The following is a 16,728-nucleotide window of genomic DNA, read 5'->3' as shown; positions in this document are numbered from 1 at the left end:
GAACGCTGAGTAAGGCAGCTTCCTCCAATCAGGGCACTGCTGTCACAGCATGAGAGCAGCACCTGGATTGGTGACCGCACTGCAGCGTCTAGTTCCTCAAAAGAGGCCCAGAGCAGAGGATGTTGGTTCGGATAAGTTTGATTTTTAATATATTTGCGCATGCGCCCCTCCCCCTCACCTTTCCCTGTAGATACCAACTGCCACTGAGCATGTGTAAGGAGAATATGGCCTGCTGTTGCTCTCTTCACTTGCGGTGGCAGACAAATGGGCCACCTTGCGCCATTAGGCACATACACTGGCATGTGTGTGAGTCAGGCGCGCAACACTCATTGGAATCAAAGGGCTTCAGCCCCCCCAGTCGTGTGTGGCAGCCCGGGCTCAGACTGCTCCCTGGCACACACACAGCCGCACCGTAGCACTTCACAGGTCTTTAAAAGACCGTGTGCATGTTAAAGAGGCTTTGTTGATGTTTCACCCCTTCTAAGAACCCCTACAGTGCCACTCCACCTACTGCTTAATGTTTCAGCCCACCCCGAAATTTTTCTTGAGGGGAATGGACTGGCTCCGGAGGGTAGTGCGGGAGAACGTGGGCATAGGGCACATTCTAGTACAGGAGGTGTATGGCAATGCTAGCGAAAGAGATGGCGCACTGACAGTTCGCATGTGCGGGGAATGCTTTCATGAGGCGGAATTGAAAGCGGGGGCAAACAACATACATGAGGTGGTGATACGGGGGGGTAGTACAGAGGTGCGGACAGTAAGGCGGGGTGAAAATCGGGGGAGTCCAACATGCAGGAAGGGGTGATACGAGGGTAGCACAGAGAGGCGGATGGGGAGGCACCGTTTTCTGGTCATGAGGCGGGGGAGAGTGGCGCGAACAATCTGGATGAGTGGCGTGTTACGGGGGGGGAGGGTTAAGGCGTATGGTGTGACGGCTTTTCATTCCTTGAGGTGACAGTGACACGTGTGGGTAAACATCGGCCGGGAGAGGGCAGGCGGTGCGTGCAAGGGAGGGGGGGAGGATGCGGGGGTGGGGACAAAACATAGGACTGTGTTGTGGGGCAACTGTGGGGGCTACCGTGCCTCTGGTGGGCTGACGGCATGCAGGAGCCGGCAAGCGGTGCGCTCCGGGTGATGAGTGGCGCGATACGGGCGCAGTGCGGAGGAGCAAATGGTGCAGCAGTGTTTGAGACAGGGGGCAGTGGCATTCGGGGCAAGCGAAGGGTCGACTTGTAAGGTGCCGCTTCGGCGCAGGAGGAAAAAGGTGATCGTGGGCAGGCCACAGGCAGGAGGCGGCAAGCGGTGAGTTACAGGGGACAAGTGGCAAGTGGGGGGGGGCGGTACGAAGGTCTGGACCGCGTGGCTGAGCGGCTGAGGCGCTGAATACAGCTCCAGTCTCTTGGGAGACATGGGTTCGGATTACACAGCTGCCAAGTTTTGAAGAACGTCGTGTGTGGCGCCGTTTCTGTACATACGGACACAGGGGTCTGGGGTGCAGGTCGCGGGTGCGGGCAAGCAGTGAGGAGAGGGGGGATATGGCACGGCGGGACAGACACTCGAATGCGGGGGCGGTATTTCTGTAGGCAGACGTGGGATTTGGCGGATACGGAGGCCAGCGTATTGTGCGGGTAGCTCACGGTGTGCTGCGGGCGGATTCCGGGCAGCTCCGATTTCGAGTGTTGGGTTATTAAGGCATTTTGGGCAGCTCGCAGCTCTTCCATGCCCTGTGGTGGGGTACCGCTTGACGGGGCGAATCGGGGGCACAGCAGGGCCCAGGGGCTATAGGTGGCCTTTTGTGAGTAGTAGAGAGATTAGCAGTGATGGCCGTTAGTGGAGGGGGACTAGTTTCGTATTGGAGGGATACTTGGATGGAGCAGAGGGGGTTGAGTTGTAGGCAATAGTAGTTAGGGGGTAGTGTGGAGTAGTAGAGAGTGGTTGGAGTGTGTAGTGGATAGTGGGGTGACGACTTGTAGGTGGTGCAATGCCATTGGTGGCGTGCAATTAGGAGGTAGGGAGGGGAATTCTGTGGCGTGGGTGGAATAATCTGTTTTGTGATGTGGAATAAGAGGGCATGGGTTAAAGTTTGGTGGCATGGAATCGAGTGGCATGGTGTGGGACTGGGTATAAATCATAAGGAAATGGGTTTATCATTCCGGCTTGTGTGGGACTCTTGTGCTCTTTTGCTAACCACATGGTTTTGTCCCAACCCCCTTGTTAATTTCGAGATGCAATCCACGCATGTATTGGTAACAGGTGGATTTCTTTAACATAGGTACGGGTGACGCTGCTGGAGCGAATTAACCACGCTGGTCTGAGAGTTGGAAGTATTTAGCAAGGGAGAAGTCCTAAGCCTGGGGGCATGGCGTGTTGGGGGGCAAGCATCAGCGCAGGAAGGCTGCTTTGAGGCGCCCAGGGAATGGGCAGTCTGCGGGCCATAGCTTCAGAGGTTGGCTTCGTATGATAATTACTTAAAACAATACGTGATATTCTTTGCATAATGAGTAATTTAGGTCCCCTCGGTCCTTTTGGAATTTAGTGGGATTTGGGGGGCCAGGTCGCGGCGATCTATAGACTGCAAGAACTCTGCAATAGAAGGCCCCGCGTGTAGGGTGCAGTAGCGGATGCACTAGATGGTGTAGGTGGATTTAACAATCACACAGTGCTTCTGCAATTTTAGTCACCTGGCAAACAAAACACTGAAAAAGGCTCGGTGTCAGGCCTTTAGCCCTGTCAAAATGTGGCGGGGAGACATGGTGTCAGACTGACTTTCGGTTTCTGCGTTTTAGATTTCTAGAGTTTGGTTCAGAATCTTTTTTATCATATACGGGACTTGTGATATTACAGACTCAATGGAGCGCACGGTATTCATTACTAATGTTCAAGTTTCCATTGGTCACTGGCCGGACATGTGACTGTCTTTGCCCCCGCGTTACTTGCCTTTCAGACGTAATTGGCATTCTTGGAAGCTAGCCTTTCTTGCTGGGCAACCCAAAAAAAAAAAAAAAAGTGTCGTGGGGGCGAGCAGGGCTTGGTTGCGGTGGTTTTTTTTTCCATGACGGACAGGCTCGGACACGGTGACACCTGATCTGGATGACTTCTTTCTGGTAGGACGGCCGGGTTCGACGGACTACCAGCGGCAGCTGGTCGGTTACGGGCCTCGTGGCTTGCCGGGGGGTGCCCCTGGCGCCAGAGAAGACGTACGGTCCCAGACTGTGCTGTCCTCGCTTGGTGTTGAGCTCAACTCCGGGCCATGGAACCATGCCCGCCGGAGGCAGGGGGCTGCATGGTTGGCGTGGGGGGCGACGGGCTGCGCATGAAACGGTCAATTTAGGGTGCGCGGTGTGCGACATTCAGTGCTTTTGCAGTGGGTTTTCCTGGCGGACAGGCTCTGGCGGTGGCACACTATCTGGTGACTTCTTTCTGGTGGGACGGCCGGGTTTCGACGGACTGCCAGCAGAGCTGGACGGTTTTACGGGCCTTGAGGTTTACCTGGGGGTGTCCAGGGCGCCAGAGAGGAGGTACGGTCCCAGTTTGGTGCTGTCAGTCGTTGGTACAGAGCTCGACTCCGTGGCCATGGAAGCACGCCTGCCGGAGTTATGACAGGACAGGGGGGGACTTGCGGCGGTAGGGGGTTGTCGGGGTAACGATTCATCGTCGGTGGGGGACTGAGGGACGTAGCGGTTGGCAGTGTGGGCAGGTTGTGTCGTGGTCATGGGCAGGGAGAAGAGGTAGACGCTGGCTCGAGTTATTCCGGCTTGGTCTGAAGGGGTATAGGGGGGAGTGTGCCGGACCCGGCCTGTTACCATGCATAGGGTCGTTTGGTTTGCAAAAAATGAAAAAATAAATAAATCAATAGAATAAATAAATGAAGAAATACTTAAATGAATAAATGAAATACGGGGCGAGGGCCTGGGTGGGGAGTCGACGCAGGTGGGCGGGGGGCTTGTCAACTGTCGGATGTTAGGTCAAGGGCGTTTGGGGTAGGGGGGTTGGAAGGCCAGCGGCCATAGTGGGTCGGGAGGACGTTTAGTGGAAAAAGTAAGTTTGAGGGGTAGGACGGTTGGGACAGGATGGGGCACCCGGAGATTGGGTATGGGGCAGTGTATTTTTTGAGTACACCTGCCGCACGGAGCGGATCTGTATGTGGTACACTTGCTGGAGGCTCGGAGCAAGGCGTTGGTGGGCACGGGTGCCAGAAGGTGCAGGAGTCCTGGGGGGGGTCGAGAGCCGTTAGCACGTCCCTCGAGTGGCGTTTTTTTCCTAATATATGTGGGAAGTGTAGGAGATCTGTTTGGATTATCGGGGGGTAGGTCAAGCACAATAAAGTGTGTAGCCAGGTGGAGAGGCAAATTGACGTTTTGGTAATTGTTTACTGTTTGCGGATTGGGGGAACCGGTTTAGGGGAGGGGGTGGGGGGTGTGCAGGAAATTGCATATTTAGTGAGGCCTAGTTTTGTGCGGTGCAGGCCAAGGATTTCATTGTGTAGGATGCACCTGCTTCCAATAAAGCGGCCTTTATCACACTTAATTTGAGTCTCTGGTCGGTGTTTTGCCTCCCCCCGTTCCCCAATGGGCCCCAATAGGTCTTTGGGGGGGCGGCGGACCAGCGGGAGGCCTGCTCCACCCGGGGGATTTTGGGGCCGGGGAAGAGGGGGGGTAGAGCCGGCACCGTCCGGGGGCTGGTTTGGCGGGTTGGTGCCTTGGTCTGGGGGCGGGGCAAATTTGGGCGGCTTTTGGGCTGGTGCCCCTTTAAAACCAGCCATTTCGTTATGCAGGTCACCATTTCGTTGGGTGTCCCAGCTGCCTGGTGGGGGGTGGCGGACAAATGTATTTTCCCTCCCTCCCTCCCTGGTGCTTTTGGACAGTGATAGGGGGGGGGGCCAAGGGCGAGGTGATTCCCCCTTTTTCGGGGTGGTTGGGGTTTGTTGTTGGGGGTTTTCGGGGGAGTTTGGGAAGGTTTATTGGAGGCCGGTGCAATGGAGTCTGTTTGATGGTTGTGGGGTTCGTCGTGTCTCTGGAGCAGGTGTGGGTGTGATTTCTGCCTCTGGGGGCGGTTTTTTCCTAATATATGTGGGAAGTGTAGGAGATCTGTTTGGATTATCGGGGGGTAGGTCAAGCACAATAAAGTGTGTAGCCAGGTGGAGAGGCAAATTGACGTGTTGGTAATTGTTTACTGTTTGCGGATTGGGGGAACCGGTTTAGGGGAGGGGGCGGGGGGGGTCAGGAAATTGCATATTTAGTGAGGCCTAGTTTTGTGCGGCGCAGGCCAAGGATTTCATTGTGTAGGATGCACCTGCTTCCAATAAAGCGGCCTTTATCACACTTAATTTGAGTCTCTGGTCGGTGTTTTGCCTCCCGCCCCGTTCCCCAATGGGCCCCAAATGGGGTTACTGTTGCAGAGCCAGCGGAGGCTCCACGGACGGTAACCCAGCGGTTAACCTGGCTCTTAATATAGCGGGGTGCATATGTGTTTGGTAGGGCAGGAGGACACCTAATATGGTGCAAGGCAAGCTCCTCCGTTTGAGCGGAGGAGCATCACTCCAGTTAAATTACCCTCAAAGATGAAAAATAAAATGATACTTCATGACCATTCTATTTTTCATCCTCCCCTCCTAAATAGAGCGTCAGGCTGGGTACAGGGTTGCTGCTGAATGACAGCAGTGGGGAGGAGGGTGGGCTGTTTGTGCACTTTTAAAAGTGCACTCCCTCTGGATGGCCGTCTGGTGAGGGCCAGCCAGACATTTGTAATTTGAAACCTTTAACCCAACTGTCTAAGGACAGTGGGTTTAGAGTAAGTGCAGGCCTCCAGGGCACTGGGGAACACTGAGTAAGGCAGCTTCCTCCAATCAGGGCACTGCTGTCACAGCATGAGAGCAGCACCAGGATTGGTGACCGCACTGCAGCGTCTAGTTCCTCAAAAGAGGTCCAGAGCAGAGGATGTTGGTTCGGATAAGTTTGATTTTTAATATTTTTGCGCATGCGCCCCTCCCCCTCACCTTTCCCTGTAGATACCAACTGCCACTGAGCATGTGTAAGGAGAATATGGCCTGCTGTTGCTCTCTTCACTTGCGGTGGCAGACAAATGGGCCACCTTGCGCCATTAGGCACATACACTGGCATGTGTGTGAGTCAGGCGCGCAACACTCATTGGAATCAAAGGGCTTCAGCCCCCCCAGTCGTGTGTGGCAGCCCGGGCTCAGACTGCTCCCTGGCACACACACAGCCGCACCGTAGCACTTCACAGGTCTTTAAAAGACCGTGTGCATGTTAAAGAGGCTTTGTTGATGTTTCACCCCTTCTAAGAACCCCTGCAGTGCCACTCCACCTACTGCTTAATGTTTCAACCCACCCCGAAATTTTTTCTTAGCCCCTCCCCCCCGAAATGTGGCTCTAGTTGCGCCTCTGGTGTGAGTGATATCTATCATAGATTTTGAAATGAAAGGATACCCTTCCACTACAAAATCATATGCTTAGACAAACTTTAAAGCATTTCACATATTGGATGTGTGCTGTACAGTGCAGCACAGATGCTAAGTGTGAAATGTTAGGAGAAATAAATACATTTCCTCTGCTTAAAACCTGTCTCAAGGAGGTGTTATATGATGCTACAAATCCTGGTCCGACTATCTTTGTAGGGTCGTAGCATTGAAATGGTCATGTACCATCAGGATATGTGGCCTAGCGGATCAAACTGTTGTCTCTGGATCCAGGAGACAGAGTTGAATCCTGCACTACGCTCAACATTGTGTGTTCGTGGCAAATCCTTTAATCTCCCTATGCCTAAATGTGTACAAAATATATTTGTTTCAATCTCCACTTGATGTATAAGATTTTATAGATCGTCTCACCACCCCTCGTGTAATGTACAGCACTCCATTGCTTCACAGCTAGGTCTATGCTATATAAATACCAATACATACATTAGAATGGATACCATGAATGCCTCCTGACGCAAAGTAGCATAAGATGCTATTTGTGCTGCTTTAAGAGCAACTTTCCAGTGCAATAGAAGTATATTAGATTGCGGCTTAGAAGATGGGAGTCTTTTTAGGAAGGCCAAGCCCAAGGTTTCCAACTTTCAGTTCAGACCTTGCAAACCAACCACCAAATGCACACCCTCTGTTTCATCGGAACGGGGGCGGCAGAGAGCTTTTTCTTGCACTCTGCCTTGAATAACTTCAAACTAAGGCTCCCAGTTTTCCATGTTACTGAATTTTATAGAAAACACACAGACAAATAACAATTTATCTGCCTGTATTTAATTTTATAAGTGGATTAAAAACGAAAAATATGCCTTGTTTGACTGATTCTCAAAGCTGCCAGTCATGAGTTCTAGACAAATATCTTATGATAGGTTAGCGAGTTAAAAAAGGAGAGTCAGATGTGCATATGTATGTTCTGCAATGCTCAGATTTTCAGAAGAGTGTAGTTATTTATATATGGTACCCACAGCATTAAAACCCACAAGGCGTTCATGTATTAGTGTACCTTTCCAAGTTACATATATGCAGCAATATACTACTTGCAGCTTTATTTTTCACAAACCCCACAATAACAAGCATATGCCTATGAGAGCTATTGGCTTTGGCAATGATTTGTAGCCATGCTACGTGGATGCTTTGCAGTATAGGTAAAACTAATGTAAGAAAGCACTGTAACGCCGCGGAGACTAATGTCTTTTTTGGTTAAAGTGCATTAGCGCTGGATGCATCATAGCCTTTTTTAATTATTATTATTTGTAGTCATGCTGCACAGCAGCCACACTGCTATACAGCATGGCTATAAATCATTGCCAATAGCTCTCATTGGCAAGAAATGTCGGCTATGCTAATCCTTGTTATTTCTCAACACATCCCAGCTGTGCCACTAAGCAAATCACTTTGGGGCATATGTATAAAGCCCATTTTCCATTCGCAAATGGTCCGGTTCTCAGAATCGGGCCGTTTGCGAACGGGAAAAAGCCTTTTGGGATGTATCATCCCAAAAGGCCCTTGCAAAATAGGGAATCGCAAAATTTGCGATTCCTTATTTTGCGAAAGCAGTTAAGGAATCGCAAATTGCGATTCCTTAAATGTGATGTAAAAAGCACCCAAGTTGTGCGATTTCTCCTTAAGAAATCGCAAATCACTACCAACTTGAAGTTGGTAGTAATTTACGATTCCTTTGAAAAGTTCACTTTTTTGAAGTTTTTTAAAAGTGCCATGTAGCGCACATACATGCCCTTAGGGCACGTGTGCCACATGTGAACACATGCACATTTCAGGGGTGCAACAGGGTGTCCTTTTGAGACCCTGGCACCCTTGAAATTGCATTCTCAATTTGCGATTCTCTAATTGAGAATCGTAAATTGAGAATGTCTTCCCATAGGAATGAATGGGGAGGTGTTCCTTAATTGCGAATCGCAATTTGCGATTCACAATTAAGGAATATGTAGGATTCGCAAAATTATTTGCAAATCCCACATACATAGCGTTTTGCGATTCTCAAATCGCTATTTGAGAATCGCAAATGTATCCTTTGATACATATGCCCCTGTATCTTTCCATGAATGAAAAAATATGACATTTGGCAAAACAAATTCCCATTGCATAGAGAAAAGAATTGTGCCAATGTCTTAGTGAAAATACATTTGAAAGCAAATAACATCTGTTATCACAATTACAGCACATAACATCTGTTGTCACAATAAATATCTATTTCAAAGGAGAAAAGGACTTCTTTGAAATGCATGTGGCACAATAATAAATAGCTACCAATGGCAGGCGTTTCAACAAGGACGACAGGGAAGAAGAAAAATAAAAGTAGTACCTGAAGAACAGCGAGATCAGCAGAAGGACAGCAATCAAACTGAAGCAATCAGAACTTAGTCCATGCACCAGCCAGCAGAAGAGGAAGTGAAGCCAGTGCATGCTGGCTAATTGGAAGGCATTAATTATGAGTGACAATGAAGCCAACTAATGTTGATCAATGGGTGGGCTGCTAGCCATTTCTAGTATACAATATCTCTTGCAAGCAAGAGCACATGCAGTGCATGCGCTGTCACCAGTGTTAAATTTGATCTGGTAGTTGCCAGTGTGAGCGGCCAGCACTCTTTTGGGTGGGATCAGCACTTAATTCCCGCATCAGATATTCGCTGAGTACAAAAGAGGGAAAAAACACTGATGTGAAAGACAGAGGAAGAGAAAGACGGCAAAACCGTCACAAACGAAGAAAGCAGAAATGTGGAAGAGCAAGGAAGAGGGACAGGGAGTGTCAGGTAGCGCATTAAGGATTACCAGACTTGTAATTTGGTGCACCAAAGTTTAATTGTATCAGTTGCTGGCTTCTGAGCAAAGCTTCGGGCACCGGCACTCTTTCTTTCTCAAAATTAGTACGGGCTGTGGCAGACGAGACCTAAAAATGGATAAACATCAATAAATACGGACTGAGATGCCCAAAAAAGAAAATACTATACAACAAGAGCCTTACAGGCCATCATACTTTTGTTCAAAACCGTAAAGTCCTTAACCCCTTGGGTGCGGCCGCGATTCTGCGCCTGTGCGGCACATTCCAATCGCGGGTGCGGTCATGACGGCCGGGAGCTGTCATCAGCACACGAGCACTGTGTGCCATGACGGCTCCCGGCCGTCATCAGCATAGAAGGGGTTAATATGCAATTTTAGTGACTAGTCTCCACCTGGTTAAAGAAACGAAAGACACTCACTGCCATAAAGGCATTGCCCATTGTCTTTTTCCAAAGTGGTTTTCCGTTGAAGTTACTACTGAACAAGGTCTCTAAATTTTATATTGCTCCTCAGTTCTTGATACAGACTCCCCCAATCTCACGCTGAAAGAAGCTAGCTTCGTACCCCAAATCACAATCTATTTTCAGGGCATTAACTATCAGTTTGTTATTCTCACAGTATATGAATAAGTCAGAGAGCTAAGGCTGGACCCCAGTCCGGGTCTTTTCTAATGTGACTAAATTCTCACAATAAAGCATGATGTTAAGGTGTCTCTCCAGGACAATGCTTTATGAAGGTCCACTATTTATAGGGCCACAAGGAGGGGCCCTCACTTAGTCCGCTCTTTAGCCTATTAAAGGTATCAATTTTATCAGTAAATTGCACATCCTTATATAAATGAATCTTTGTCTTTGTGTGAGAGCTTCAACCAAGCACAGCATTGAATGTGGCATATCATCTCTTATTTTGACGCACAACATTGACGCACAAGCAGCGCTGATACATAGCGGTGAACCATGCACAGGAGGCAATGAAGCAAGCAAACAAGTTCCACAATCATTGATGCCCGCGACTCAGACTAGTCATAAATCAAGTAATGACAGGAAAGGGAGATACACTGTGGTTTTGCATCAATTTAAGCTGTTGGAGGAGGATGTCGTAGTTAAGCTGCAATGTTCTTCCGACATGTCATAGTTTTGGGTATACACCCTCAATTATCACTTATCTTCCTCACCATCTAGAAAATGTCCCAAAGAGTCCTATATTTTTACCCCACCAACCCCCAGGGGCATTGCCACTCTCCGCCATTACCCTCTAAATTGCATTCCCTTGGGTCCAATGCCCAGACACGTGGCAGGAATAATGAATGGAACCTGGCTTGTATTTCCATCTTTGACAGTTTTCAAGGGTTTTCACTGCCACAAATACTAAAACGAAACCCAGTGGGCACAGAAATACTTCACATGTTCAAGGTGCACATTTGCCCTCATTTTTTTAACTAGTATTATTTCTCCCTCTTCTTAGCTCTTATCTTACTAAGTCATTATTAAGGAATGTTACATAAATGTTTTTATAGCTTATTTCAAATATTGTTCCCATTTTTCAGGGTCCAGATGAGCTGAGCATCAGCGCCGGAGATGTCGTGAACGTGGTGTCTGAAGGAGAAGACGGCTGGTGGATGGTGGAACGGAATGGAGAGCAAGGATTTGTGCCTGGGTCTTACCTGGAAAGAATATGAAGAGATGATGATTTTCTGTTTTATTAAGGAGTCCTGGACCAGACCTTGAGCTGACAGTCAAACAAGACCTGTGTAGCAAACAACTTCTTGCTCTCCACCACGTCCGAATAATGTCACAACACTCCCAAGATCATTGGGGCATTTACATACAGGTTTAGGGGCACCGTGACCCACAAAAGGAAACCGCAGCCTCATCCCAGGAACATCTGAGAAATGTTGGCAATTAGTGAGAAGGTTTTGTTAAAAATACCATAATATAAGACCTCTGATTGGAATGACAAACACAGAGGCACGCATTAGCATCTATCTCCAATGAGATAGGAAGCAAGGGAGATGGCGTGTCGGGAGCACCTATTTTGTTAAGTGCACTCAAGAAAGAACCTTGATATTAACGACCTTATCATTTATTTACACATCTCTAGTAAAAGATGGGCTTGATGATGCTCAAGGTTCCCTTGAGGTCAGACAAACATCATCGCACTGGACCATTTCAAGGCGGAATATATCGTTTGCTCAAGTCCATCACATACTTCAGAAGTTGTTTGGGAGGAAGGGAGGCAGTCCCGTTTTGTTCGCACCAGAACTTTTATGCCACTTCCGAATCCCAAAATCAGAAAGTAATAATTCAGAGGTTGAAAAGACTGTGATGTCTGCTTAGGACTGTCGAGGTGTAACATTCTTAAAACATTGATCTCTGTGTATCGTAATAGGATTGTCCTCCTACATTTTTCACTCCCCCAAAAATCTCCTTCAGTGACATTTCATTACCATTTTAAAGAGAACATTATTTTATAAGTGATTAAGTGAGCATTATTAATACAATAGTGCACAGGCAACATTGTATTTATTTAGTATTTTAAAGTAAAAAGCAAGAAATCCCTGGAAAAATATAACTCTAGGAAAGTTTCTGAATCTTGGAATGAGTTTGCAATATTGTAAAATGTTCTGCTTTAGCAGATTCTAAACTTCATTAAGGGATAAGTTTGTACATATGGTTAAATCATAATGCACCAGAACAAATTGCAATGTGTACAATCGAGCTTGGAAAAAGACGCATACAAATCCAAATATGAATAAAATATTTTAAAATGCTAACTTAAAGTAAAAAATGGTCACCTTTAAAGGTTTTAGAAATATAACAAAGAAAAACTTTTCTTTGACTTCTTTCCAAAAAATGGAAAAATATGCTGAATGTGTTATTTTCTTGAGACAGTAATACTCTGTTATGCTCATGTTTGTGGTCTGTGGGAATTGATGATGGAAAACACCTAAGTACGCTGTTGAATTAAATTGAGAAGCAAAAACCACATATTTTATCAAGTCCAATGCACAGTGTATATTTTCATATTTGACACGTCCTCAGGACTGCGGTGCTCGCGATGGCGGTCCGACCACTGCCAGCACTGGTGCCCACCTTCAGTATTCTGAGTGTGGCAGTTGGACCGCCACAAGATATCCGGCTGCACCAGGATCAAGGATCCCACTGCACCGGTGGTCTGCAACCTTCTTCAATATGCTGGCAGTAACAATGCCGGCACCGCCGAGCATATTACAAATTGGCTTTCCACCGCACATTTCATGGCAGTGACCCCGCCATGAAAAGGTTTGCTGAGAGGCAACAAAGGGGGCCCAAAATAGCCCCCCGGCCACTTCAGGGCCTGGGGGGCTCATGTTGTGTGCATGCGTGGGGGCACATGTTGTGTATGTTAAGAATATCCATATTAGGTATGGAAAGGGTACCATGATGCCATAGCAATCACTATGCAGCAGCAAACACAAGTATGTCAAGATCACATGCAATGGGTCAAGATTGGTACGATTATGCCAGGGATTTTCAAAATATTGCCTAGAAAGTTCACTAAGTCATGGGTTGGCCACACTTTTACAGGGGAAACCAGTTTTTTGTAAAAATACTCACCGTGGTGCTGTCTCCACTAATACCCGGGATAGCCAGAATGCCAACAAAGTCGCACGCATCAAATCACGGAAAGCTAAATGCCCCCAAAATGTCTTTATGTTATAGAGAGTTGGCTGGAACACACCATCCTTATACATCTCCAATGGCCATCTCCTCTGCCAATGACCAGATCCATAAACCTGTTCTCGGTGTGAGGAGACCTTTGACAGGTCACAGTTGAGTTGGGGATTGATGATGCTTCTTTTGCAACTCAGACCCCGCTCTACCTCTGTGTTTAAACAGCATCAGCGCCCCAAGCTGAGCCTGTGCTTGACATGCCGCGCTGTCAGGCACATATAAAGCATGAAAGCTATAGATTGTGAATGAAGCAAAAATGAGTCACCCTCAAAAATCCACAATCAATGGAGTACTCTCAATGCTCCTCTCCACTACTGCTATTACATGCTTTTGCACCGGCATTGCACAGATCATCAAAATGTAAGCACAAACTTACAAGGAACCTGTAAGTGGGCGTCTTCACATTTCATGCCAGTCGAAGCTGAAGACAGGAGAGTTTACCACTGAGTGGTATCATTTAATTTCAACGCGTTGGAGTAAAATGATACCACTCAGTGGAAAAAGCTCCTCTCTTCAGCGCGAGCCGCCATTGCTTAATATCTACAAATGATCATCTGCCATCTGGAGAAGCCCTGCAGCAGAATGGCTGTATGGGAGACCAGATGGGGTGGGACTCCACATTTTAAAGCAGATCGCTAGATATGTGGCGGATTAAAGAGGATGTGGGGAGAGGGGATTAGTTAGCCGAATGCATCAACGTCACGCAAAGGTAGGGAGACAATGCGTCCACCCGTCATCGATGTCACAGAAGGACATGCGCAAGGAGTCACTGGGCGGGTGAGCAGGGCTTGGTCATTAACAGACACCTTCCACCTGCAGGGTAAGGGCACAGGGGCACAACACCCATTGGGGCTGAAAGGGCTTCAGCCCCCTCTCCGTCAGGATCTGTGGACCGGTCTGAGGCTGCTGGTCTGATTGCCCAGTCCGCTCCCAAACATGTCGCTAGCCTTTCTCTCCTCATAAGGCCATCCATTTTCTGCATGTCAGTCCTCCATAAACCTTTCGCCCCGCTTTCATTGTCCGCTGCGGTGCCTCGACTCTCATGCAAAATCAGCAATGATGTGTGCTAATTGTTGGGGCTGGGTGAGAATCCCATCCTCGTTGATAAAAGACAAGGCAGTGCATGTCAACCTGTAAATAAGAAACAGGGGGGGGGCATATTATCAAAGTCAGCATTAAAAATTATCGCCGGTTTAGCGGCAGAAAACTGCAGCTGAAGCGGCAATAATGGGCTTGATAATATGCCCTTGAGAATTCCAATAGTAGCCCATGTTCTGGTGTGAACATGGGCTTCTATTGGAATTCTCCACGGCATATTATCAAGCCCATTATCGCCGCTTTAGCTGCAATTTTCTGCCCTTAAACCGGCGAACATTTTTAACGCCGACCTTGATAATATGCCCCAGGGCTTTTGCAGGAAAGCATGGCATAGGTTTTGTCTTTCCAAGAAAAATAAAAAAAAGCATGTTTGTAAACAGTACAAAAATCAGTTGTGATTTCTTTTTTTGCTTTAGTGCTATTAGGAATTACTTACATGCAGCACTACTTACATATAAGCGCTGTATGAATACAATTTCAATGCAACATGAACGAAAATCAATGTTGTATTATGACAATGGAGTACATACATTTTTTTGTTCTTTTTTTTTATTGTGCCTCACAACACCTTTCTAAGCGCTGTGAATAACCGACCATGTGATAACCTAATTGAATGGTACTCTTAAACGGATGAAAGGTAGAATCTATGTCTGTAGCTTCAAAACAGTCACCTGAAGAAAACTAGATGTTTTGCGGTGAGCATTTAGGGCCAGATATACTATTATTATTCAATTTGCAAAATGGGGTTGCACTGACTTTTTGTAAATGGATTTGGATTTTGCAAACCACCTTATGTACTAATAGGATGGTTCACAAAATAACGAATCACGGGGTCACATAATGACCTGCCTAATTAATATTCATTAGGCAGGTCGCAGTTTGTGACCCCCTGCGATTGGCTACAATCATAGGGGTATGGCCTGCAAGATGTAGCACCCCATCATCCTTGTGATTTAATTCCAAAACAGAAACTGTCTTCTTAAAGCAGCCCATTTCCCTTAAAGGAACTTGAGAATCTTTAATTTAAAAAAACAAAAGGTTTTCCATTTAGAAAAACTTCATTGTGACCAGTCAGTGGTTGTACTGAACTACTGCCTGCTCTCCCTGAGGCTGACACCCCACTTCCCAATGGGTTGTGGGTCCTAACGAGATCCCTTCCACTTTGCAAATCATTTACCAACTCTTTTGAGAAATTAGTAACTTTCCAATGGTTTGCGACTAGAATTGCAGATGCAAATCATATGAAACATTCCAAGGCAAATTGCTATTTGGAAGAAATGGCTGTTTCATCCCACTTTCAAAATGCAATTTGGTATGTGTCACCGAACCCATTTTATGTGTTGCAAAAAGTTTTCCAACTTACAAAATGGGCTTTGTATGTTACAAATAGCGATTTTGCGGTTGTGGACCTGGTGATTTTGCAAATTGCTAAGTTTACAACCACAGAGTCTTTTCGTATATTTGGTCTCAATTCACTGTTCTATCTGCCTAATGCACATGACATACTTATAGCTTCATATAGGTATTTGAGGCAGTATTGCACCTTGCGCAGGCACGTATGTGCTATTTGCTGAGTAAAGCATGAATTACTGCAGAGGCATCTCGTCCTTTCATCTTCTAAGATTGATAAAATAAGCCGCACTTAGATGGCTAAGGGCCTCATTTATAGTTCGCCGTATAAGGACCACCTGTTAAAAGTGGCAAATGTTCAGTCCCCAAAAACGTGAATCCACTACTTTATGTAAAGCACCAGCAGAAATCTTTGACCAAGAGCCCATCCTATAGTCAGTCAATGTATGTCAAACTTGTACTCTTTTTAAAGCAGTTGGTCCTTCATACTTTTTTCCTGGTTGGGCCATGAGGGAGAGTCTGGGGTTGCCTCACATCACTTCTTTGGCTTAGGGATGCTCTTGAGAGATTACAGGGAAAGGTCCGGAATCGCCTCCCCTGCCAAAAATGTAGTGTAGGAAACCCCATGGAATGATTGACTCCCCATTGAGTTCATGGTTGTTACTCTTGCTACCTAGTTCTGATAGAGCGCGCGAGGCCACCCGGCCAATAGTTTTCGCCGTTTCCGGCTTCAGGGCCCATATACTTTCCAAAACCACCATATACATCGATCGGGTGACTTCACGAGCTCTACCAGGTTGATGTGTGTGTGTTCCCTGCTACCAATTTTCAGTGCACCCGACTTACCATCCACCGATGCGGGTGCCTAATGACCACAATGAATCAGGGAGCTAGCTGTAAAGGAAAGGCAGCAAAATACAAACTCAACCAATATCATTCAAATACTGTTTAAATGACCACGGACAACTGGAAGTTTTAAAATGTTTATCTAAAGTTCAATATTTTCTTGCATGAGGTACAGTAGAATAAGGCAATCAATAACCAAGATAACGTAAATCACATAGGCAGAAAGTAATAATGACAGAGTAATCATCAAAGTACTAATAAAATGTAACGAGAAAAGATACTATGCAAGTCAGTATTATCTAAACAGGGATAGACTAAGTGTGTGTTACTGAAGAAGAGCTTATAATGAATAACACGCTTCACTTAAGGTGAATGGGCCTTTGAACAACCTAGGCAACGAAGTTCTAGACCATATCAGAAAATGACACACTGCTATGC

The 16,728-nt window shown here is 46.8% G+C and overlaps 1 protein-coding gene across 2 annotated transcripts in view; it reads left to right on the top strand.

Annotated features, from left to right (window-relative positions):
• PSTPIP1 (proline-serine-threonine phosphatase interacting protein 1) overlaps positions 1-12,056 on the top strand; it is a 643,783-nt gene extending 631,727 nt beyond the window's left edge. For both annotated transcript variants that reach the window (XM_078684947.1, XM_078684948.1), the window contains one exon: positions 10,830-12,056. In XM_078684947.1, the coding sequence (XP_078541073.1) occupies positions 10,830-10,961 (132 nt within the window). In that variant the 3' untranslated portion in view covers positions 10,962-12,056. The remainder of the gene's footprint in view (positions 1-10,829) is intronic.
• The last annotated feature ends 4,672 nt before the right edge of the window (positions 12,057-16,728 follow it).

The sequence above is a fragment of the Lissotriton helveticus genome, chromosome 3_2 (assembly GCF_964261635.1).
Source record: "Lissotriton helveticus chromosome 3_2, aLisHel1.1, whole genome shotgun sequence".
In the NCBI taxonomy this organism is placed as follows: Eukaryota; Metazoa; Chordata; class Amphibia; order Caudata; family Salamandridae; genus Lissotriton; species Lissotriton helveticus.
Note: the sequence above shows the minus strand (reverse complement) of the source record. Positions and strands in the feature narration are given on the sequence as shown.